Here is a 23,215-nt window from a genome sequence, read left to right as displayed (position 1 = left end):
TGTATTTCTCATATGTTGGAGAGCTGCAACTTCTTTTCTCAATGTGTCAAAATATTTGGTGATTTTGTCTTTGGATTCATTGAATTCTTGAGACAACTTTTGAATTACTCCTAGAATTTCTAATTCCAACTTCACTTCCATTTTGTTAATCTTATTTGCCATCCAAATTCTAAACTCAATTTCTGTCATCTCAGCCATTTGTTTATGAATGGGATGATCTGGTGTGGCTGCTTTGTCCTTCCTTGGGGGAGTTGATCTACTCTGATTATTCATGTTGCCAGAATTTTTCTGCTGATCCCACCCCATGATTATTTTTCACTGTCTAGCTAGATGAGCAGGAAAGGTAAAAAGGGACTGGGGGCTCCTGGAGTTATGGTTAGCTAGCCCTTTGCCAAAGAGCTAGTAGTATTGACTGCATCTTTTCCCCCACAGCTTTGCAAAGGACCCATACAGTGCTATGGCCTAAGACTCTGGGCACCTTCTTTGTATGGTGGGGCTAACTGTCTCTGTTTTGTATTCAGCTGATCTCTGTCCAATCCTAGTGAATCGGTGACTATGGGTTGAAGTCTCAGCTGTGTATAAATACAAGCAACTAAGACATCCCACTCCCCATGGGCAACATCTGGAAGAGGAAAATCAAACCTTCTCACCACAACAGAACCAGGGTACCACCTTGGACAGTCCTCGGGTGATTTGCCCAGTTCAAGAGTTCCAAACTGATTGTCCTAGTCAGCACCAACTCTCCAGTGGGAGAGTTCAAAAGGTCTCCAGCAACTAGATAGCAGGGGTCTACTGGAAGCTCAAGTGTGGCTTGCCCCAGTGCTCCGTGGAGTCAGAAAGGCCCACCCAATAGAAGAAGTGGACCAAGAAGGATGATGTCTCTTTCCCCACCTTGCACCTCCTTCACCACTGGTCTCTGGTAACCCAGTATCTGTGGCCAAGTTCTGTTCAACAAGCAAATGTGCCAGGGCTTTATGCTTGCCGAAGTCAAAGGAAAGTCAATGCCCCCTCGGCCTAGCCACCACCCTCTGCCACCAGCTGGCAGGGAAAGCTGAAGCCTGCTTGCCTCAGGTACTCAATGGCAACTGGAGAGTGTTCCACCTGAGTTCAGTCCAAACCTGAGGATAACAAGACAGCAAATATTTTTCTCCCTCCAGCCACAGCACCTTTGCCCCCGCTGCTCTGCAGCCCTAGTATCCTTATAGGGCGAGGTCTGGCTCCCTCTGGCAGTACTCAGAGTTGGGGGGGTATCTCTCCAAAATTATACCCCAGTGGGATCACCCTATTAATGCTGATGCCAGATGGGATGTGTCTCCACTCAGGTTCCCGCACCTCAGCGGTTCCACCTGTTGTGCAAAGACCCAAGCTTCTGCACTTTCTCAGAGTCAGGCCAGACACCTTCCCCCTGTGCCTTTCTGCACTATTACTGGATTCACAGATACAGCATAGCTGCACGGCCGCCGTCCATGCAATGACTAATCATAGCAAAGAACCATGGACATTCTGGTCTCTGCAGGGGTTGGACTTCTAGACTGCCAGGCAAGTGGGGGAAGGGTAGACTGGTAGTTCAATGTGGCAGGGAAAATATTTGTTCAACCTTCTTGCCACACAAGAGAATTTCCAGGCTCACAACAGGGACTCTCTGGAAAAGGAGTCCCAACATCCAGCACCTCATTCCAGTGGGGTGAGAGAAGAGAACCTCAGTTCACCACTCAGTAGTAGAGACCCCACAGCAAGCAAATAACTCTCTTGGGGGGAGGGGACGGATACACTTCCTCTTTGGGATGAGTTCTGTACATGAAATTTTTTTCCTTGGAGTCACAGCTTGCCTCAGCAGAGAAGACGTGTAATTATCTATCTCTTCTCTCAGCTCAGCTCTCACCCTTCAGCTTTGTTGGGTTCTTTGTGGCCATTATGTCTCCCTCTGGACTGGAACTTCTGTTCAAAGCTGGCTCCAGCCAGCCATCATTTCCCACTCCCCCTTGCTCTTGTTAAATGTAAAAATTGGAGTTAGGGAAAATAGCCAGCCCTAGGATTTAGCAAAATACAAGACACTTTGAAACAAAACAAACAAATAAACAAAAAAGCAATTGGACACACAAACGGTTGCACAATCAGAAACAAACAAACAAACAAAAAACTCAAATAACCTGATGTCAGCACTCTCCACAACCATAAGAAGGGAAGAAGAGAAAAAAATAATATTAATAATAATTTTTTTTAAGTTTAACAATAACTCCTACAAAGAAGAAAAAAGGAAAAAAACACAAAAAAAGCAAAAAGAATGAGCAAAGAAAAAAGGCACCACCAACAAAAATATTATTTATATATATGTGTGTATGTATATATGTAAATAAAATATATGACTATATGAAAGCCATAGGGATCAACTTAAGTAGGAATATATTTATGTTGCAATATAATTTCTGGACACCAGGTGGTGCCATGACTGGTTCCCAGGCTTATACCTGATTTCCTGCTTAAAATGTTCTTGGTGGTTACCTAGCTACCAGCTTGGCGCTTAGACCCTGCCCAACTGCTGATTCCACCCATCTCAAAAAATCTTCACAGGCAGGTTTCACAAATTCTCCCTGCAACAATTCCCATGAAGTTCGGGATATCTTGGGCCTGTTTTGAGTGCAGGATGACTGACTGCAGGTGAGACTCAAATCGCCGCACCTGACCCACGCTGAAAGGGTCTGCAGTGACCTCCATTTCCCAAATTTTAAAAAAATGTGCACTTCCTATCCGGGATCTTTCCCGTCTGAGTGCCTCTCCTGCCACCTAACCGCAGGGATGCCACTCCAGATAGCACGCCACTCTGGCCACCAAATTATGCTTGGGAGTCCACACTTTACCAATCTTGCCACATAACACCTAGTTTCCCCACAAACTGGGAATTGTAATCCTCTGTGGAGGGCAGGGGGCTGGTTGCCACCACAGGCGCCCGCTGCTGTGGCCATGGCACAGAAACTTTTCCTGGCAGTCTCTGCAGCTCCAGATTGCACTCCAACTCCAGTAATCTGCCACTTCACTGCACACACCAAACTGCCACTCCATACCAATATTCCATGCTGGGAATGATCTAGCCCACTCACTCTCACCTGTTATCCTGGGAGAGCTGAGCTAAACATCTATCCCATCTGCCAAGAGGCTCTGCCTCCTCCTTTGAATGGATTTTGTTAAAAAGTCCAGAAGTGACAGATATTGTTATGGATGAAAAGAGAAAGTAACACTTATACACTGTTGGTGGCCTAAAAATTTAGTACAACCACTATGATGGAAAACAACATGAAGATTCCTCAAAGAACTAAAAATAGACCATCATTCAATCCGGCAATCCCACTACTAGGTATCTAGCCAAAGAAAAAGAAGTCATTTTATCAAAAAGACATCTCCTTTATACACACACACACACACACACCCCATCATGGAGTACTACTCAGCCACATAAAGGATGAATTAATGCCTTTTGCAACAAATTAGATGGAACTGGAGACTATTAGCCTAATTGAGGTATCCGAGAATGGAAAAATAAACACCGCATGTACTCACTATTAAACTGGAATCAAATTAAATAATTTCCCTGAGATTATCTAGCAGGTGAGTTAGCAGAATTGAAATTCCAACCTATCTGACTCTAGGGTTCAGGTTTTTAACCTCTTTGCTTCACTCCTTACTAAACACTTAACATAGAACACTTCCATGACCACATGTGCAGGTTTTTCCTCATATCAAGCAATTGTCCAACATTACTCGTATGTTCTACAGTTTAAATCAATTTTGACATCACGGGTCTGGAGTTAGTGTCAGATACCATAGGTTAAAAGCTTAGTTTCACAAGAATGTCCCTAACTTCAGATACCAATCACAAGCCCCAGTTGTGTGTTCAGATCCCTGGCTATAAATCGGGGTTCCCACAATATCCTCCTCAGTTTTCATAATTTGCTAGGACATCTAATGAACTCAGAAACACTTACGTTTACTGGATTTACTGGTTTATTATAAAGGATAGTACAAAAGATGCAGGTGAATGGCCAGATGAAGAGATGCACAGTGAGGTACAGGGGAGTGGGTACAGAGCTTCCATGCCTTCTCTGGGGTAGGCCACCATTCAGATGCCTCTACATGTTCAGCAACTGGAAGCTCTCTGAACCCCATAGCTCAGGGATTTTTATGAAGGCTTCATCACATAGACATGTTCAATTATTTACTCAACCTATAACCTTTCTCTTCTTTCCACAGGATGAAAAGTAGGGCTAAAAAGTTCCAACATTCTAATCATGGTTTGGTCTTTCTGGTGACAAGGACCCATATAGGAGCTCACCAAAAGTCTGCCTCATTAGAAAATACGAATCTTCTATCATCTAGAAAATTCCAAGGGATTTAGGAGCTATGCAGGAACCATGATCAAAGACCAAACATTAGAACAAAAGATTCTCCTAGCACTCCTACAGCTTAGGAATTTAGAAGTGTTTTAGGAGTTCTAGCCAGTAACAAGGAACAAAGATCAAAATACATATTTCTCATTACCAATGAGAGTATTACACAAAGAAAAGTAACATAAAACCGACCTCTGTTACTAAATTGCACATATATCATCACAGTTCAAAAATTGTCAAAAATAGTAGTCACTATTAGACATTTTAAATATCTGCTGTAACTAATACAATCTGTCATTACTCTCTAATGAGCCATTGGATTTCTAGAGGTAACCAACTGCATCACTTGATAAAATGTATATTTGCCTAATTATGGTAAAAAAAAAAAAAGGAAGGAAGAAGGGGGGAGAGAGAGAGAAGAAAGAAGGAAACACTTTGCTGTATTTCAACTCTGTGTGGATTCTGTTATCCATTCTGAATCCACTTTGTAATTTCATTCTGTTCTACAGATTGCTCAGCTGCAGAAGTCAAAACATTCATCCCACATACCAAGAGTGTCTCATGGCAAAGCTGATTAATAGACTACTCAATATTCTTCTAAAGGACTGATTATTTTTAAACTCTAGGATAAAGGTTTTATATGTTCCTTTTCTCATTTCCACATGAGTTACATATTTTCTAAATCACCCTTCATTTCAAACAACCATTACACTAGATCCATGGTGATACAGGAAAGACATCGTTGTTAGTCCTGTAAATCTTGACAACTTACATATAAAATGATTCTTTAGAATTGTTGCTGTTATGTCTAGAGCTGATGCTAGTAGAATGTAATACAAATTAAAAAAATAACACTTAGTCTTGTTTTTTATTTTGTTATTTAACTTGGAAGAAGTTGCAGCCCTGGAATCTTTACAAGGTAGTATTTGTTTATAGTGTATGAAGGCATTATGTATCGACCTAAACTTGTTTTGTTTTGATACGCTGAAGACTATCCAGGAGATTTGTTTTCTATTTGTCTGGACAAACTAGAAGCACTGTAAAATCTCCAGGTCCACTGCATTACCTTTAGTAATAACCAAATAGTGTTCTTCTGTTATAGAGAGAGAATGAGCCTCTATACAGTCAAGGCAGTCTCCTTTGCAGCAATGTATAATGTGACTTAAACATAAATATCAAAGACAGGAAGGGCTGTGCTTCTCCCCCTTATGACAATGACAGGAAACGTGTTATTTGACTGATGTCACTTAACACAGTGTGTCACTGGGTCATACCTCGGTCATTCTGGCAGATGGCCTTCAGGATGCGATGTCCCAAGCCGCATTTTCCATGATCAGGGATACAGATCCCTTCTGATGTCAGCCATTGGTAGCACATTGGATCTTCACAAGGAACTGACTCCACCAAATGAGGGCAATTCCCTGCAGGCCCTGTGGATTCCATGAGGACATAGCGTTGCCGTGTTCTAAATCCTAAAAAGAAAGAGAACAGAATTTCACAAGATTCACTCATAACCAGAAAAAGAAAAGAAGCAGTAGCTGGTAAGAGATGAAAGTTTTATTTGAGTACTAATTACTCTACAGCATGTATTATTTTGATGTGTTTGATTTTATGTGGAGGAACAAGAAGTAAAAAGAAAAAGAAAAGAATGAGAACAGAGAGGGTGGCGCCTGTGGCTCAAAGAGTAGGGTGCCAGCCCCATATTCTGGGGGTGGCGTCTTCGAACGCAGCCCTGGCCAAAACTGCAAAAAAAAAAGAATGAGAGCAGAGAATCTGTCTTCCAAGAGTTTACAACCTAGGCATTTGAGGGGTCAGATAGAATCCAATGGAATAATCAATAGCATAAAAATAAATGAAGACACCTGAGATATCACCTAACCCCAGTGAGAATAGCCCACCTCACAAAGTCTCAAAGCTGCAGATACTGGCGCGGATGTGGAGAAAAGGGAAAACTTTTAAATTGCTGGTGAGACTGTAAATTAATACAACCTCTTTGGACGGAAGCATGGAGAATCCTCAAATAACTCAAATTAGACCTCCCATTTGATCGTTCAATCCCATTACTGGTCATCTACCCAGAAGAAAAAAAAATCATATTATCATAAAGACTTCTGCACCAGACTATTTATCACAGCTCAATTTATAATCACCAAAATGTAAAAACAACCTAAATGCCCACCAACACAGGAATGGATTAACAAGCTGTGGTATACTATGCAGCCATAAAAAAAAATGATGGAGACTTTACATCTTTTTTTTTTTTTTTGTAGAGACAGAGTCTCACTTTATGGCCCTCGGTAGAGACAGAGTCTCACTTTATGGCCACTTTTGTAGAGACAGAGTCTCAGTTTATGGCCCTCGGTAGGTTGCTCACAGCAACCTCCAACTCCTGGGCTTAAGCGATTCTCTTGCCTCAGCCTCCCGAGTAGCTGGGACTACAGGCATCCGCCACAATGCCCGGCTATTTTTTGGTTGCAGTTTGGCCGGGGCCGGGTTTGAAGCCACCACTCTCGGTATATGGGGCCGGCGCCTTACCGACTGAGCCACAGGCGCCGCCCGAGACTTTACATCTTTTTTATTAACCTGGATAGCAGTGGAACATGTTTTTTTCTGTGAAAGCATCACAAGAATGGAGAAGCAAGAATCCAATGTATTCAATTCTAATATGAAGTCAGTAGACAAACTTAATATACTCCCACACAAGAAGAAAACTTAATTCAAAGTGTGGCACACCTCTTGGGGGCAGGACACAATTGTAAGAGGGACTTTACCTAACAAATACAAACAATGTAACCTAATTCTTTGTACCCTCAATGAACCTGAAACAATGAATAAAAAAAGAAAAAAATTACAATGAATAAATACCCACAGAAATGGCCTAAGCATAGATAAATTGCTATTTTCCTTTGGCTGTTTTTTTTTTGTCATCATTGTTTCACTGAATCAAGAATACTGCACTTTGGCATGTCCCTGATGCCTGACCGTTCACAGTATCCTACCCTGAGATCTCCCTACATTGCTTGACTGAGACTCACATCAGCCTGCCCAGGGAAGACAGCATTTCTTTGGACTTCATTCTCCACCCTGGCTAGTTATGAATTCCTGGTCTATCATTTCATTAAAAATATATGTACTGTGTGACGACGGCAGAGACCAGAGTAAGTGCTTAATTCAGTCTTATATTCTATGGGCCTACAGAGTCACAAACTTCCATCAACAGGTAGATATCAGGGGAAATGGGTCAACCACAGACCATGCAGCAGTGATTCAACCAGTGTGCACAGCACACTAGTCTACCGCAAGAAGATCTTAGGTGTGCCACAAAAGTTTTTAAAAAATTAAATTATTTTTGAAAGAAGTTCAAAGCTCAGTAAGCATATTCTTTCTTTTATTCTTTTTTTTATCAACATAATTTAAGTGGGCCATGGAAGTTTAACTATAAGTTCAAGTGTGCCATGAGATTAAAGATGTTGAAAAACACTGCTATAAAGAGTGGCAAGATCAGTGGTAAAAAGGAAAACATGGGTTTACTCTATAATACTTGGCTGCTATTCAGCTTCCATTGACAATTGCCATGAGAGGACGTGAACCCCCTATTAACAGATCCTCCAATTTTGTCTATGAAACCAGAAATCCAAGTTGTGGTTTGCTTTTACATGTAATCTTTCTATTTTTAAATGATAGAAATTAATTTATGGGTTTAAAAAACGAAGTGTCCTAAAAAACAATGACTAAGAACCAGATTCAGCCCTGTGGTCTGTGTTTTCAATGTCTACCCCTACGGATCTCTCATCTTCTATTGCTTATACTCCAAATTCCATCAATACATTTAATTGACTTAAGGCCTTTTTATAAAAAAAATGAAAACAATCTTTTTGCTTAAGTAAGATCTTAAGGAATTGTTATTCATTTATTCCTTGGGGTCTGTTAAGAAAAGGAGAGACTTTGATAGGAGAACAGAGAGTATTCAATTTCGAATGAGAATTCTATACCCTACCACCATTCCCACAGGGGAGAGGAGAAGGGCAAGTTAGGGGACAAGAGAGGTAGCGTCTCTCTCACAGCTTTGCCATCAAAGACAATGAAGTGAAAGGTTTCAAACCCCAAAGTACAGCTGGAGAAAGACTAGGTCCTCTTCAAGGGCACAGCCCAGGAGGCTAGAGCACAAATAATTTGTGGTTTCATGCCACAAGATCAAGCTGGGCTTGCTTAGAATAGTACAGGGCTGGGGAAATATTTTATATGAACAGTCTTACAGGCTTTATTCATGTTTTCTTGATTTAGGGTAACAGACAGACTCCCTTTAAAACAGACTCTTAGATTCTTACTTTAAGGATCAGCTATTTATATAGGAAGGCATTATTCAGCCAATAGAAACTGCATTCTCATGGAATTAGAAATATAAGGTCAAGGGGGATATGAAAAAAAAGATATCTTCATCCTGTTTCATCCCCCAAGTCTCTATCATTAACTGGTCAAAATAAACTTTAGAGTGGAAAAGCTAAGCTCCTTTCCTGTGTCACCTAAAAAAAGACACAGATAGCATACAAGGCTCTGATCTACACCTGATGAACACCAAACTACAGTGACCTCCAAGTTCTCACGGCCATGCAACTTCAGTGACCTCTGTTCTTATATGTAATATCTGCATGCTGCTTATTTATTACCTCATGTTTGTGCTTGCTGAGATTTGGTCTTTAAGAAGGATATGGCACAGGTCCCTGTCATTCACATTGACAACCCACTCACAGTTGAGCACAGAACCTTAGCGGTGTTTACCAAGGGATTCTGGATGTCCCCTTACCTGGAGGTTAACGCCGTTCAGGGGCACGTGTAGTTTCCCTCCATAAATCAGGTTGCATCCATTTTGCCATAAATCTATAGATTACATCTCCTTAGTCATAAATTTTTTCAATCTTTCATTTGTAGTGCCCTTGTTCTGACTCTAACTAGGATCAAATCATCCCACAAGCTCAGCATAAAACAAAACCTTGGATTCTCTTGCTAGCACTTAACTTTAATCACACATTTGGCATTCATGCCGGCAATAAACATCAGGATTCCTCCAGGTGCTTCTGTTCTGAAAGATATACAACAGCCATGTCCATGGTGGCTGGGGCCAGCCAACCACTCATCTTCATTTACTGAATTCCATATTAATCAGAGAGTATCATTCCATAAACATTAGCTACCACGTGCACACCACTGTCAGTGCTGCGGGAAGCCACAGGGGCCACAGAAAAGCACACATCTGTTCTTCCCAGAGGGCATTACCCAAAAAAGGGGAAAAGCACATGCATTAACCAGGCATCTACCTTTACCAAGACTGGGACAGCCACTTTACTTTTACTACTGTAAATTAATAAATCCTTAAAACAATTTGATATCAAACAATGTAATAAATGGGATAAAACAATTCCCATTTTACATATGTGAAAACGATGATGGGACTTTATTAATTTCTCCAAAGGCACATCACTGATTAAATAGATGGATATGGAAATCAGCAGAGGTCTTTCACAGTCATCACTTTCTCACAAGAAAGGATTAGAGTTAGTCCTGTGTGTGCTGAATTTTAGCCTCACTTATAAAGTGAACCTGAAAGGCACCGGGCATCAGGAGAGAGTATTGAAATTTTAGGCACCATGGAGCAGGAGAGAGTTTTAATAATCACTTTCTAAGCACAGACGCAACTCACCCTTAGTGAAACTAATATTTGCAAGGTTTTTTTTTCTATGACCCCAAGAATTATGATTTAATATGTAATTCTATTGGAGACAATTAGAAAAGAGTGAATGGTGGGTTGGGGAGAAAAAAGGAAGAAGAGCAGATGGCAGATGAGGGGTGTTTTTTAATTGAAGCCATGGAAAAATTAAAGGAGGTTCAGGGGGCTACATTCAGGTCTGAGGACGTTATATCTGCACACATTTGTGAAAAGAAATGTCCATGTGAGTTTCCACACAGCTATCTACAGACAGTGCTGTGTCTTTACACCATTTCCACTGGGGCAGACTTGGAGACGTGTCCAACAGGTTAAACAAAGATGACAGAAGCTTATTCCAGCTTAAGTGTTCTATTTGCTGTTCCTCTCTGGGGGCCCTGAATGTTGAGTAATAACTCTGAGTCAAAGAACCCGAGCAGATCCAATCTCTGATTCCAAAGCTTTAGAAATCAACCACCACTCCTACAGGGGTAGCATTTCACAGTGTCTTTATTAGTCTGCAACTTTTTGTGAATACAGAAAATAAGAAGACACAGCTGATAGGGTGATGTCAGCAGGAGAACCCTCCAGGCTCACATGAGAAGCAGGCAAAACCTTTTTCTTGCCCCAAAACACATAAAAATGGGGGAGGGGAGAGGAAACTCTCTCTTCAAACGCATATTATCTGCACTGAAGGAAAATGATTTTATAGACTTCTCATTAAATATAGAGCCTATCTTGAAGGAAAAGTTGGAAAATGGAAATTTTCTCTACTATTATTATGTAATATCAAAAACTTGCCAGTAATTTGCAACCTTAGTGTGTCATCTAAATTAAGAGCATCAAAGACTGCCTTCAAAAAATAGGCATGATTTTCAGTTTCAAAATGTCTTTTGCTATGGGACCTTTTAAGATCCTAGGTACTATGATTGAAGAGGATGCTGTGTCTAAGAGGGAAGAATCCCTGACGTGATACCATATGGGAAGCCCCACACTGAATCCCCCTTTAGAACAACTTCTATAGGCAAAGTTGCCTTTCTAGAATATGTCTGAATGGGACAAGAATGTCACAGAAATGTATGTCTATGTATCGAGAAGAATTTTTAAAAATGCATCTCATCTATGAGTAGTATTTATCTGCATTTTTTAGGCTATTTCTCTTTCATAGATCTCTAATTGTGACTCTCTGTAAGTGTCTCAGTAATAAAGCAATAAATGATAAAACCTGGTCCAATTTAAATTCCTCTGAAAGGCATCCTCACTTCACCTGACAAGCACAAACCTGCCAAGCACTGTTCCTCTTGTCTGGCTGTCACCAACGCAATGAAGGGTGCGAAGGCTGTGTACACCGGCTGATTTCCTGATGTACTTTGAATACTGACAGCCACAAACCTTAGATGATTACTGATTGAAGAGTTTGTATGTAAGAAAGTCATGTGTAGAAAATTTCTGTAAGAACTCATTTCTTCTATTAGGTAATAAAAAATTCCCTACTTTCTTATTCCTTTGTACTATTTTTTTTAATGTTAACAAAGGGAACCTCCCAAAACAGAAAAGATAACTGGGAAAGACCAGTGAAGAGAAAAAGGGAATTATCTCCACATTTATATTTTTTCTGTTGTTTGCTGTTTTGCCCTCAAGTATTCTACTTTTTTTCTGTGTGTGTATTTTTTTCTTTTTTTATAACAAAAGTATGAAATATCTAGGAAAGCATAAATGTCCTAGATTTCTGCTAGTGGGTTCAATGCATTTGAGAGTACAGGATTCAAATGTGAGGCTAAACATGACCACTTACATCCCAGAGTTTTACAATGTTTAATGCAGTAGCCTGTGTACCCCAGCCTCTGTGGAATTGTAAACTACATTTAGTTTGTGCCAGTCAGGGATTCCAGTAGAATCCATCACAGAATCATGGCACAGAAACCGAGAATAAGGGGATCTCTCACCTCAAGCTCACGAGTCAGTGGAAATAACAAGAAGATTACTTACTGTCAGCGTAACATACTTGGACTCTTTGGAGGCACAGAGTCATTTCTCTAGAGGGAAAACTCTATTCTTCATTCTTCCCGAGAGGGATTATAGGCAGGTGGTCCTGGCAAGTTTTAGCAAGACCTCGAACACCAAAAATCTCTCTGCTCCAGGGAAGCACTTATAAAGTAGCGAACTCCCAGACCTGCATAACAATCATGGAAACTTACCTTCTCCCCTGTTTGTGACTAGTTGGTGTGGAGGGTGGTCATTTAGCCTAGCCTCAGTGTGGTCCATATAAAACAAAGGCTAATTTGCATCAGTCCCAACTTGCCCCAAAACTCAGTGAGGGCTGTGGGAACACTGTCAGGTCCACCCTTTGCTTCAGCCCCATAGGCTGAGTCTCCCTTGGAAAAACATTGCTGTCTGGGGCCAAATGCTTCCCTCCCCTGTTACCAGGCACTCTGAAGTTTTTCTTGGGACAACCTACCTCCTTCCTACAACCCCCACAACTGCAGTCTCCTTTCCTGCTTCTTTGATGGTGACGAACTATTGCTAAGAAGCATCCCCTATCACTCTACTTCTTATCTTCTGTATCAGCGCAATGATTTGCTCTCAGGGTTATGGTTCACTCGTGCAAGGGCAGTGCACAGGTCTGGACTTGCACGTTAGCACAAACTTCTTTAGGCCTCTGGAGGAAAATCAACTAAGGAAGCCTAGTGTTTGCAGGGACATTGAACCAAGGAGACACGAAACCTTATTCTGTACAGGCTTGGCCACTACTAAACCGCTGTAGGGTTTAGACCAGTTGCTTTATTTCTTCACACTTCAGTTTTGGCACATCACGAAGTGTTGGATCCTTGTTGATCCTACCTGCTAATGCAAAGCTGGGTGGTATATCGGTTTCATAGAGCTGCCATAATTAAGTGCCACAAACTAGGTGGCTTAAAACAATAGGATTTTATTGTCTCACAGTTGCATAGGGCAGAATTTTGCAATCAAGGTGTGAGCAAGCTATGCTCCCTCTGAAGTTTAGGGAAGGATCAGCTCCATGTCTCTCTCCTACATTATAGTGGTAGCTGGTGATCCTTGGCATTCCTTGGCTCACAGGGGCATTTCTGCCAGTGTCTCCCTCATCTTCACACGGCCTTCTCCTTTTGTCCTCTGTGCCTCGGTGTCCTCACACCACCCTCTCCTCTCTGGGCATGTCTCTGTGTTCTAATTTTCTCCTTCATATAAGGACATCAGTCACTGCAATAGGGTCTTCCCTCATCTTGTGCGGTGTCATTTGACTAGATTATATCTGCATTGGTCCAATTTCCAAATAATGTTACATTCACAGACACTAGGTTAGGATTTGAGTGCATCATTTTGAAGGGCACAATTCACCCTACAACCTATAATGTCTAATGAATGATTTGCTAACAATGATTTAAATCAATGATTTGTTAAGAGGAATGAGGGGACAATAGGAGAAAGTTTGGCATAAGAGCAACTTGCGAGAAGGGGTCAAATGGAGGAGTCAGAATTTTGTGAGTTTCCCAGCTGAGTTCCATGGGCCAGTTTAAAGTTATGTGGAAAAGGAAGACCGAACAAAAAGTCAAAGCAGCAGTTTTTCACACAAGTTTGTTTATTTTATTTTATTTTATTTTTTTAACTGTGGGCTTACCTGACAAAAGTGCAACATAGAATTAGGAAAAGGAGCCTTCTCTGAATTGCTGTGGAGAAACTTTGGCTGAGAATAAAGGGGAAAAGGTATTCAATAAATGTCTATTTCATAAACACCAATGAAGTCTGACCCTCAGAACTGCTTCTACTGTCTTGCAGTACCAGCACCTCATTTTCCCTGAGGGATCATCCCTTCCCTAGTCTCAGGTTGTGAAGTTTGCATGGAACTCTGCCTCTTTTGATTCCAGCAGTGGGCCCATGCCCAGGATAACCAGTCAGAGCAGGTGCTTCAGGGAGAAGAGCACATGACACAAAACAGTCAATAAGATTCAGTTCTAGGACTCTTCCTGGAACTATCAGGGAAGACATTTCTTCCTACTTTATGTATTGCCTTAAACTAAATCTCATACAGAGAAAATCAGAACCAAGATCTGGAGAAACAGAGAATTAGGAAGGGAGAGAAAAAAATGAGGGAAAGTGAGATCTGTTGGCCTTATTTATACCTCTCTTCTATCCTCCCTTCTATTTCAGCTACATGTCACCAATAACCAAATTATCCCCCCAAGATATTCAAGCCAACTTGATCTGATGTGGGTGCTACAGTTTGAAAGCAGATGAAGGCAGCACTTCATGCAGTAGAGTTGTGGCAGCCTGGACAATTGCAGCCACAGCCACAGTGATGGGGGAGCCTCTGTCCAACCTCACACAACTTTCTAGACAGTGGCATAAACAGGAATGATGCAGGTTGAACGTAAGCGGCCTGGTTCTAAGAACATGTACATCACCCCAAGGGTCTCAGGAGTAATTACAAGCAACTTCCAAGGTCTGATTATACATCTGTGGATCACAAGACTGTAAGCACTAGTCTTAATGGGAATTTACTTGTGTCCATAAACTAAAGAGCCATGAGGGACACTGCAGTTACACTGCATAAGAAAATTGGGTAGGCTCCGTAGAAATCCAAATCTCTGATTTGAGAAAAGGATGAAAGCTAACTTCTCCCTGCCTCAGACTCAACACACATCTTCTTTTCTGCCTTAGAACAAGAGTCAGAATAAAGGAAAAAGCCCAGGGACGTGGGTGTGTGACCCCAGGTGTGCATATGTGTTCATATGAGAACTCCAGGGATTACCGGATTGTGAGTTTTCAAATGGATGCGGCATTAAGCTGTGAGCAGAGTACTGGGCACAACAGGATGGCAGCATCAAGTGCTGGGCCATGGAGTTCTTCCTGAGCATGCGGTAACTAGGACCACAGCTTAGCAAACACCACCTAAGTTCTAGAAAGTCTGTGGACTCCATCGCTCTTGGTAAAGAAAATATTTCTTTTAGCACTATCATTTAAGGGAACACTATGTCAACAGAAACTAAAGGGTCAATAAAAGAGAAGGCAAGATACCACTGGAAATAAACTTCTGAAGGTAAAGATGTGCATTTTAATCACAAACTAAAGAGAACAAGTGCATGGAGGCCTACAAAATTAAATGGGAATAGGAAGGGTGAAGATTGTTCCTTAGGCTTGAGGACAACACCAAAACGTTGCAAGAGGGACTTTACCTAACAAATGCAATCAGTGTAACCTGGCTTATTGTACCCTCAATGAATCCCCAACAATAAAAAATAAAAAAATAAAAAAAAGTAAACAATATACACAATGCTCTTTGTAAAAGTAAAAAATATAACATCAGAGGTTAATTATACCTGCATAGATATAAAACATCTGCTTTCTGATGTGATGTTACAGAAATCATGTCTGATTTCCTCAGCATAACCATTATATATATAAAATATTGTATTATGCCAAACAGAGTAATAATAATCACTTTGTTAGCTGGGAGCCTAACTGAGAGGTTAATCAAGGTCGAATTTTGTGCTTCGTGGGAATGTCCCCAGTTGCTTCCCTAACAACTGAACACTGTCAGGTTGAGCTGATTATCTAAATTTTACAAACATATATTGTCTTAAGGAGGCTTAATCAGCGACTTAGCAACCAGAATAAATGTTTATACACTGGAAGTAAATGAAGTGTACACAAACAAGGCACGCACCTCTCCTCCCCTGAGGATCACGGCAGTTTTCATGGACGCACAGGCCCCACGCTGACCAGGAGGACACGATGCAATCCGTAGAGCATGGGATATGGCAGAGCTGAGAAGCTGGAGGGGCAGGTCCCAAACATAGTGCCTTTTCCACAGGTCTAGACACTGAAGGAAAAAAGATAAGGCCCATGTTATCCTTAGCATTGTTTCTGTCTTTATTTGCACCTCTTCTTTGCCCACTTCAGCTTTATGGTTAAAATGAGGATACACAAACAAAACATCAACACTTTCCAATATGCATTGCTAGGCTCCACGTTATGAGTATTTTGGGTGAGGAACAGCAAAGAAGACAGAAGCAAAAAGCAGATACTTGAAATTCCTGCTTTGCAGAATATTCCCTAGGAATCCAAGACAGACCTGCAAATATCATAAACACAAATTTTCTAGACTCATGACTTTAAAAAAATTAAATGGCTTTGTGAAATTTCAAGATGATTCTATCTTGACTACATAAATGACTAGGTCACTGTGAAAAAATCAAAATCGAACCCCTGAGTGGAGTGTTTAACATAACCAATCTATTGCTGTGACTCCCTTAAGGGGTGGGGCTGGCAAAGACACAGAAAATGAATGGCTCTTAAAATGAGAAGAAAATCCAGGATCTATGACTGCAGAACTGGCCCCTGGAAATCAGTTTCATAGGGAGGCTCTTCAGAGGCCCAAGGCTCCTCCTGGGGAGTGACAAAACTAGTAGCTCCCAATACTTCCTGGTGAGCACCTGCCCTCAGAGTGGGGCAGAGTGGGCTCACTTCAGGGCACAACTGGTGTCTCTCCAGCAGGGGCATTCACCAAGTGTGTTCTGTGTGCAGACCCATCCTGGGCAACATTAGAATACACAGATTAAGGAGGAGACAAAATTCTGACCCTGTGCAGATTATGACATGACAGGAGTTAAGATGGCAGCACTTGAAAGTGGCACACTCAATAAACAGCCAAATAAATAACTAATTCCTCTTGCACAGAGTGGCACCCTTTTAGGAAAGCTTTGGAGAAAACCAGAGTTTTTGAGCAAATGGTTAAAGTCCAGAAGATATTATCTCAAGGATTAGCTTGCACTGTTGTCTAAATATTTCCTGTGAATCGTTTCCCCCAGCCAAGCAGATGAGGATGCCTCCGTGGTGGACACTTGTGTGAGAGGAGGTGAGTCATACAATCCACTTTGCTTCTCACCCTTTACATATGTGTAAGGGTCAAATCTGGTAATGGTGATGGTCACTCACAGCTCTGACCAGCAGAACTTTGAACACAAACCAAACAACAGCAAAATCAACAATACCGTCATGACAAAATCACAAACCATGCAGGGAGAAATGTTTCTTTTTTCTTCTTTTTAGAGACAGAGTCTTATTTTGTCACCCTCAGTAGAGTGCTGTGATGTCACAGCTCACAGCAATCCCTAGCTCTTGGGCTTAGGAGATTCTCTACCTCAGCCTCTGGAGTAGCCAGAACTACAGGTGCCCGCCATAATGCCCAGTTATTTTTTTGTTGCAATTTGACCGAGGCTGGGTTCTAACCCACCACCCTTGGTATATGGGGCTGGCGCCTACTCGCCTACAGGTGCCGCCTGGGAGAAATGTTTCTAATGAACAATTGAGGTAGCTTGGCCTGCTTATGGGAGGGAGGGGCGAAAGAAAAAAAGGAGAGTGACAAGGAACATAGTAATTATGTTTTGTTTGTAATTAATTCTTTTCTAGTTTACCAAAAGGATTTGACCTGATTTAAAATAGGCAAGGGCAAAGCAAGATTGCCAATATAAATGTTAAAGTTTGCAAGCCATGAAGAAGGGGACAGAGAAAGGAAGAGAGAACAGAAAAAAGGGAAAGCAAAGAGGTTGCCCAGAAAGGCTGAGGGGAGACCGTGGTCAAAGACTGTGCAGGAAATGACAAGAGGGGCAATGAGGAGCTGGGGAGACCAGAATTGGGGATGTACATACAAAGTGATGAACCAGGGGTAGGGAAGGACCTGGGAGGCAGGGAAGGGTGTGCAATCCTCTCCCTGGGTAAAGAAGACAAGGCACACAAGAAAGTCCACTCCTTGAGTAAAGCACTCATTCATTCCAAATTTTGAGTATCCATCTAAATTGGGCCCTCTCAGGTGGTGGCTGGTTACAAGGAACTCTCAGTCTAAAAGAGTAAGTCAATTGGCATATTAACGGGGCTGATGTGTCACAGCATCATATAAGTAGAAAGTTCCCAGCTTGATGTTATAAGGTGAAAGTGTGTTTGGGTCTGGTCCCATACGTAGCACCATATGTTCTCACAAACTGTAACTGTAGTTCTCAAAACAAAACCTTAGTAATGACAGAAGAAGTGTGACATGTAAACTGATTAATCTAGTTACATGATAAACATTTATAATACATGCCAGGTACTAGCTATGTCCATCTTATAAACATTAATATTTTTAAGCTGTATTATTTCCCTTTTACATAGTTATATTATACTATGTCTAGTTTTAAACGGGAAAACTGAGGCCCAGAAATGTTCACTCACTTACCCACATCCCCAGCTAGTGAAGCAGGGACTTGGGTCCGGGCAGTCTGGCTTCAGGGTCTTTCCACTTAAATGCAGCCCCACCTGGCCTGTAATTAGTCATCTGACTATATTACATGCCTACCATGTGCAGGACACTTCTCACGGTGGTCTCGGATCCACTCAGTTATTCCCCTTTTCTTGCTTATAGTTCTCAAGAATTAACTGGAAACACAACATCCTGAGATAAAGCAGAAAGTGCCCAGGCTCTGCTCTGGCCCCAACCTCCTACCCACCCCAAACAAGATGTCCTTCAACACTTCAGCCCAGCACATCACATGTCCCCCAAGGTATAAAGCTCAGGCTGGGTCACATTTCAGGGTTCCTCATCTGTGGTGCAAGTGGGGCATGCACAATGAAGATACCACCTGCCCCAGGAAGCTTTCTGTGCCTTGGTGGCACCAGCTCACAGGCGTCCTGGGCTTCTGTGGTGACTTGTCTACCTGTGAGTGATGAATCTGCTCCGTATAACTCGCTGCATTTGAGTGTGTGCTGTCTCACTGGATTCTGACCAGTTAGTAACAAGTGCACAGGGTCCCAACATGTGTTAGATGCTGAAGCCACAACAGCAAGGAAAACACACTGGATTTCTGCCCTCGCAGAGGTCATTCTCCAGGGTGAGCTGATAATAATCACAGTTGAGTCCAGGAGTCTTCAAAGAATAGAAAGTGGCTCTGCTATCCCCTTCCCAGGGTAGTCCCCCTCCAACACCACACAAACTTAAGCACCTGATGGTCAATGCTCAGAAGATACCCAAAACCTGTCAGCCCCAAGACACAGCAGACAGCTGAGGCTGCAGTCTTCATGCTCGACGCTTTACTCTGCAGTTACCACAACCCCCAGCCACACAGTGGGCTCTTGTTAAAGCTCACGTGACGCTCCCAAGATGTCTGAGCAGAAAGGCTTGCAGGTGGCTGGGCAGTTGGAAAGAGACCAGAGAACATGCCCTGAAGCTGCATTGGTCAAGGACACTGTGTCAACGATGATATTATGCTTATTTGGCTTATTTTGAGAGGGCTGTTGAGAATTACTAGGGGCGTGGGGTTAAGTCCTGCATGGTTTCCTTTGATAGATAACTTAACTGTCAATTAGCTAAATGTTGAACATTAGAACTAATGATACTCCTCAGATTGGAAAGTAGGGAAGGATATGGTTGGAGGGAAAAGAATAAGAAGGGATTTCTTTGGGGACTACTAAGTGACATATTGGAGGCTCAGGGGTAGGAGAGACACCATTTGTCAGAGTGGTCGTGTCTCTTCAGCACCTGCTGCCTGGACAGACGGTGAATCTTAATCCATATCAATAAATTCTTCTAGTCCCTGGTGACATGTCCAAGATGCTCCATTTAGGCACTGAATCAGTGTGCTTGGGCCAACCTATCTCTATCACAGACCCTCTCCCCCCACCCCAGGCTACAATTGCTCTAGAAATAAATCAAGAGTAAGTCACAAAGCACTTAGCAGCTTCACACCACTTAGTGAGTCATTTTCCTGAGAGGAGTGAACACAGGATATTTCTATTGACTATTAGAGCTAGAGGGAGCTTTAGAGTCAATTTTGCTTAATCCATCAATTTGCCTTAAAAATCAAGCTCCAAAGACTTTAGGTGGTCATCCAGCAAATCCAGAGCAAAATAAGAGCCAAGCCTTGTCCCAAGTGGCCAGCTGCTCACCTCCTCCTGCCCTTCTTGGCTTCTGCCATGCAATGAAAGGAACACACAGGACAGATGAGGTAATTTGTACCAAGGATATTTTGTTTATGAATCACAGTGACCAGAAATGGAGGCAGCCAAGGACAAGAAAGATCTGAAATACCCATACATCCTGCAGGCTCTTTAAATAAATTTAACTCTTTGAACCATTTATGCCGTTATACAAAAAAAAAAAAAATTCTCCCTTTTTCATTGCTACTGCTACTGCAAAACTCTTCCTCAGACTTTCCCCTCCAAGAAAGTAATGAGACCAAAGTCTGCTCCACTTCAGATGACAACTTACTATTTTAAATTTGTGATTATTCATGATGAAATAAAATTATCTCAGAAAATGAGTAGCATGAAGCATTCCCTTGGTCACCTGGAGTTGATGGTCTATGCAGTTTACTCTTTAATGACTTTTCATTGCTCCTTGGCCAAACTCCATCCATGATGCTCACAGTAAGAACTGCTGCTTTTCCATTCACCTGCACTCCTTCTTCTAAGATCACTGCCTGAAACAACTTTATTTCTCTGAATTTAATTCTGTCATCTTCAATGCAGTGAGTCCCTGCTGTAATCATCAAATCTGGTCAGTGCAGGTCTGAGCCTGTCCTGCTTTCTCCACCTGCCTCTCAGACCACGTCTCCATGAATCCCTCTGCCATTCCTGCACTGACCAGCTGCCTGACTAGATGAGCAATTATCCGAAGGTCTTAGAGGCTACTTAGATTTTCTAGGCAGCAATGTTAGTCCCCATCAAGACTTCTCATGGCCATGTTAAAGAGTCAAAATAACATAGAATCTGGACAAATTCAGACACAACATAGCAGCATTTTCTAAATGCTAATGAAAATGTTATAGTATTATGAGTGACTGAATATATGCAATCATCATTAATTGGATATTTTGGTGTCTAACCTCAAATTTTTCATTTCCAATATGATTTTTAAATTGACCGGCCTCACAAGAAATGTTAAAGTCTATTAGTAGTGATTGCAAAGTCACTTTAAATAATTAATTACTCAATGAACAGAATGTTAATTAACAAGAGGAAAAATACATGGGGTATGCTGTATGCTTCATGTTAAAAATAAAAAAAAACTTCCTAATTCTTGAAATGAACAAAGCTTATGATTTTCCTTAATGACAAGGTGATTTCAGATGAGCATACAAATCCAATCAAAATGAATTGTAATTAAGGAGAAAAATGCCTGCTGTGATCATTAGCATGTAACTGCCATTGTAAAGAAAAATGAGTACTTTCAAATTTTATTCTCTGAAATTAAATCAAGCTCTAATCCAAACTAATTTTAATTAAACCAGAAATAAGTTAAGTTGCCAAAGAGTCAATAATAGTGTATCATTCCCTATGTCTACTGATGACCACTTTGTAAAGTCTAAATTTCAGTTCTTTTTAATTCCTTAAAAAAAATTAAAGTGAAACCACAAAAAATAACATTTAATTAAAATTTATAAGCATCCATCCCTCTTTAGTTTATAAACAGTTACATCTGCTTAAAGTAAAACAAGTTATTGTAGTAGTAATTGGAATATTCTTCTTCTGTAGTATTATCTACAATATTATTGGATGAAAACTCAACTCAGCCCTTCAAAATTCTGGAAGTGTTTGAGGTAATTCTACCATGTCATAATGGTGCTAACCTTCTTTTAGGACAGGAAGACATATCTTGAAGATGGTAGAGGAATTAGTTGCAGATTTTGCTTTTTCCCTGAACATTTCTAAGAACGTATGGATGAAAAGAAAAGAAAGGTAATACTTCTTCCTGGAGCCCCCAAACTTGGATTATTTTGCCTGCTTTCTACCTTGGGGGCACCAAAGCAACCCTAAATATAGAATCTTCTATCATTAAATTTTTAATAAGATATAGGACTTCCAGTATAACATCAATTTCTACAAAGAAGTTAGATGAAGAAGTTATATTCATTTTGATTTTTCAAATCACATGCAGGCACTGTAAACCTCAAAGGGATTCTGAATCAAGAACTCAGGAATCCTTCATTACCCAAGAAACAACCATGAGAGCAACAGAAATCGTTCAAATTTAATTCAAAACTAATTAAAGAGCCTACTTCTGTAAAAATGCTGCTTTCTAAATGATTTTGAGAACCAGTATTGCCTCTGACATATTCATTTAGGGAGTACCCTGACTTGGCAGGAACTCAATCCACCTACTGCTAAAATAAATAGGGCTCTTATACAGACTGAAGTAGTCAAATGGTTGAGGGATAAAGATAAATAATATTGCAATTTTACCCATAAAGCTATTTTTCTTCAAGAAGCTTTGTACATTATTTCTGTTGCCTTTTGCCATCGGGATTTGCAAATTAATACATCATTCTTTTAACTTCGGGGCTAGAATACAATCTGTCTTCTAGCACTTATAGGCAGCTTAAAGAATTAAATCACATCTCATCCTATTATACCTAATAAAGCTTAATTTTAGCCATATTGTGACTCTCTTGGCAAAGTACCATGCAATAAAATTTGGCAAGAGCATGAGTGTGTATGTATAACAGATTTAATATCTAAAAATAATTCCTACAATAAGAAATAATTATGTGAAATTTGGCCACATATCAAAAAGTTTTCCACATTTCATTCATTTCATATAGCTAATCAGAAAATAAATACCAACTAGTGATTTTCCTAATGACACAGAGTAACAAAAATATAGGCAAAAATGGAAAAATAATCTTAAGAAAAATGATAGCAAAAGAAGTGTATGCATATAATATTTGAACACAATCAGAATCAGTACGAACAATTATATGATTAAGGAAAAAGTACAGTAGCCTTCAGTCTTGTATTCAGTTATTTCTATTCTCTTTTGTTTCCTTTTGCAAATTTTTTTCCCTGATGCTTTCTCAGACTTTTAGCTCCCAGCTAAAAGGAGGGTACAGAGGAGATAGAATGAACAGGAGCTGTTCTAAATGCTATACTTTTACACTACACCAAGTTAAAAAATACTATGATAGAGAAGACCCAAGGGAAAGTGGGTAAGGGAGCAGTGGGGGAGTGGTCAGGCAAAGAGAATGAGTAAAAAAGCAGAGAGGCAGGTAAAACAGTTATTTCCACAGGTATTAAGTGCAGAAATCTGCAATGTCAGAGAAATGCAGCTTTCAGAAGGGTAGTCTTTTAGACCCAGTGACCTCCT

General features: G+C 40.9%; 1 protein-coding gene across 1 annotated transcript in view; it reads right to left on the bottom strand.

The window, feature by feature from the left end:
• The window catches only part of THSD7B (thrombospondin type 1 domain containing 7B), a 1,036,041-nt gene that overhangs the window by 619,671 nt on the left and 393,155 nt on the right, over positions 1-23,215 (bottom strand). The window contains exons 6-7 of the mRNA XM_053597329.1: positions 15,767-15,922; positions 5,657-5,854 (exon numbers count right to left, since the gene is read on the bottom strand). Of these exons, the coding sequence (XP_053453304.1) occupies positions 5,657-5,854; positions 15,767-15,922 (354 nt within the window). The remainder of the gene's footprint in view (positions 1-5,656; positions 5,855-15,766; positions 15,923-23,215) is intronic.

The sequence above is a fragment of the Nycticebus coucang genome, chromosome 7 (assembly GCF_027406575.1).
Source record: "Nycticebus coucang isolate mNycCou1 chromosome 7, mNycCou1.pri, whole genome shotgun sequence".
Classification (NCBI taxonomy): domain Eukaryota; kingdom Metazoa; phylum Chordata; class Mammalia; order Primates; family Lorisidae; genus Nycticebus; species Nycticebus coucang.
Note: the sequence above shows the minus strand (reverse complement) of the source record. Positions and strands in the feature narration are given on the sequence as shown.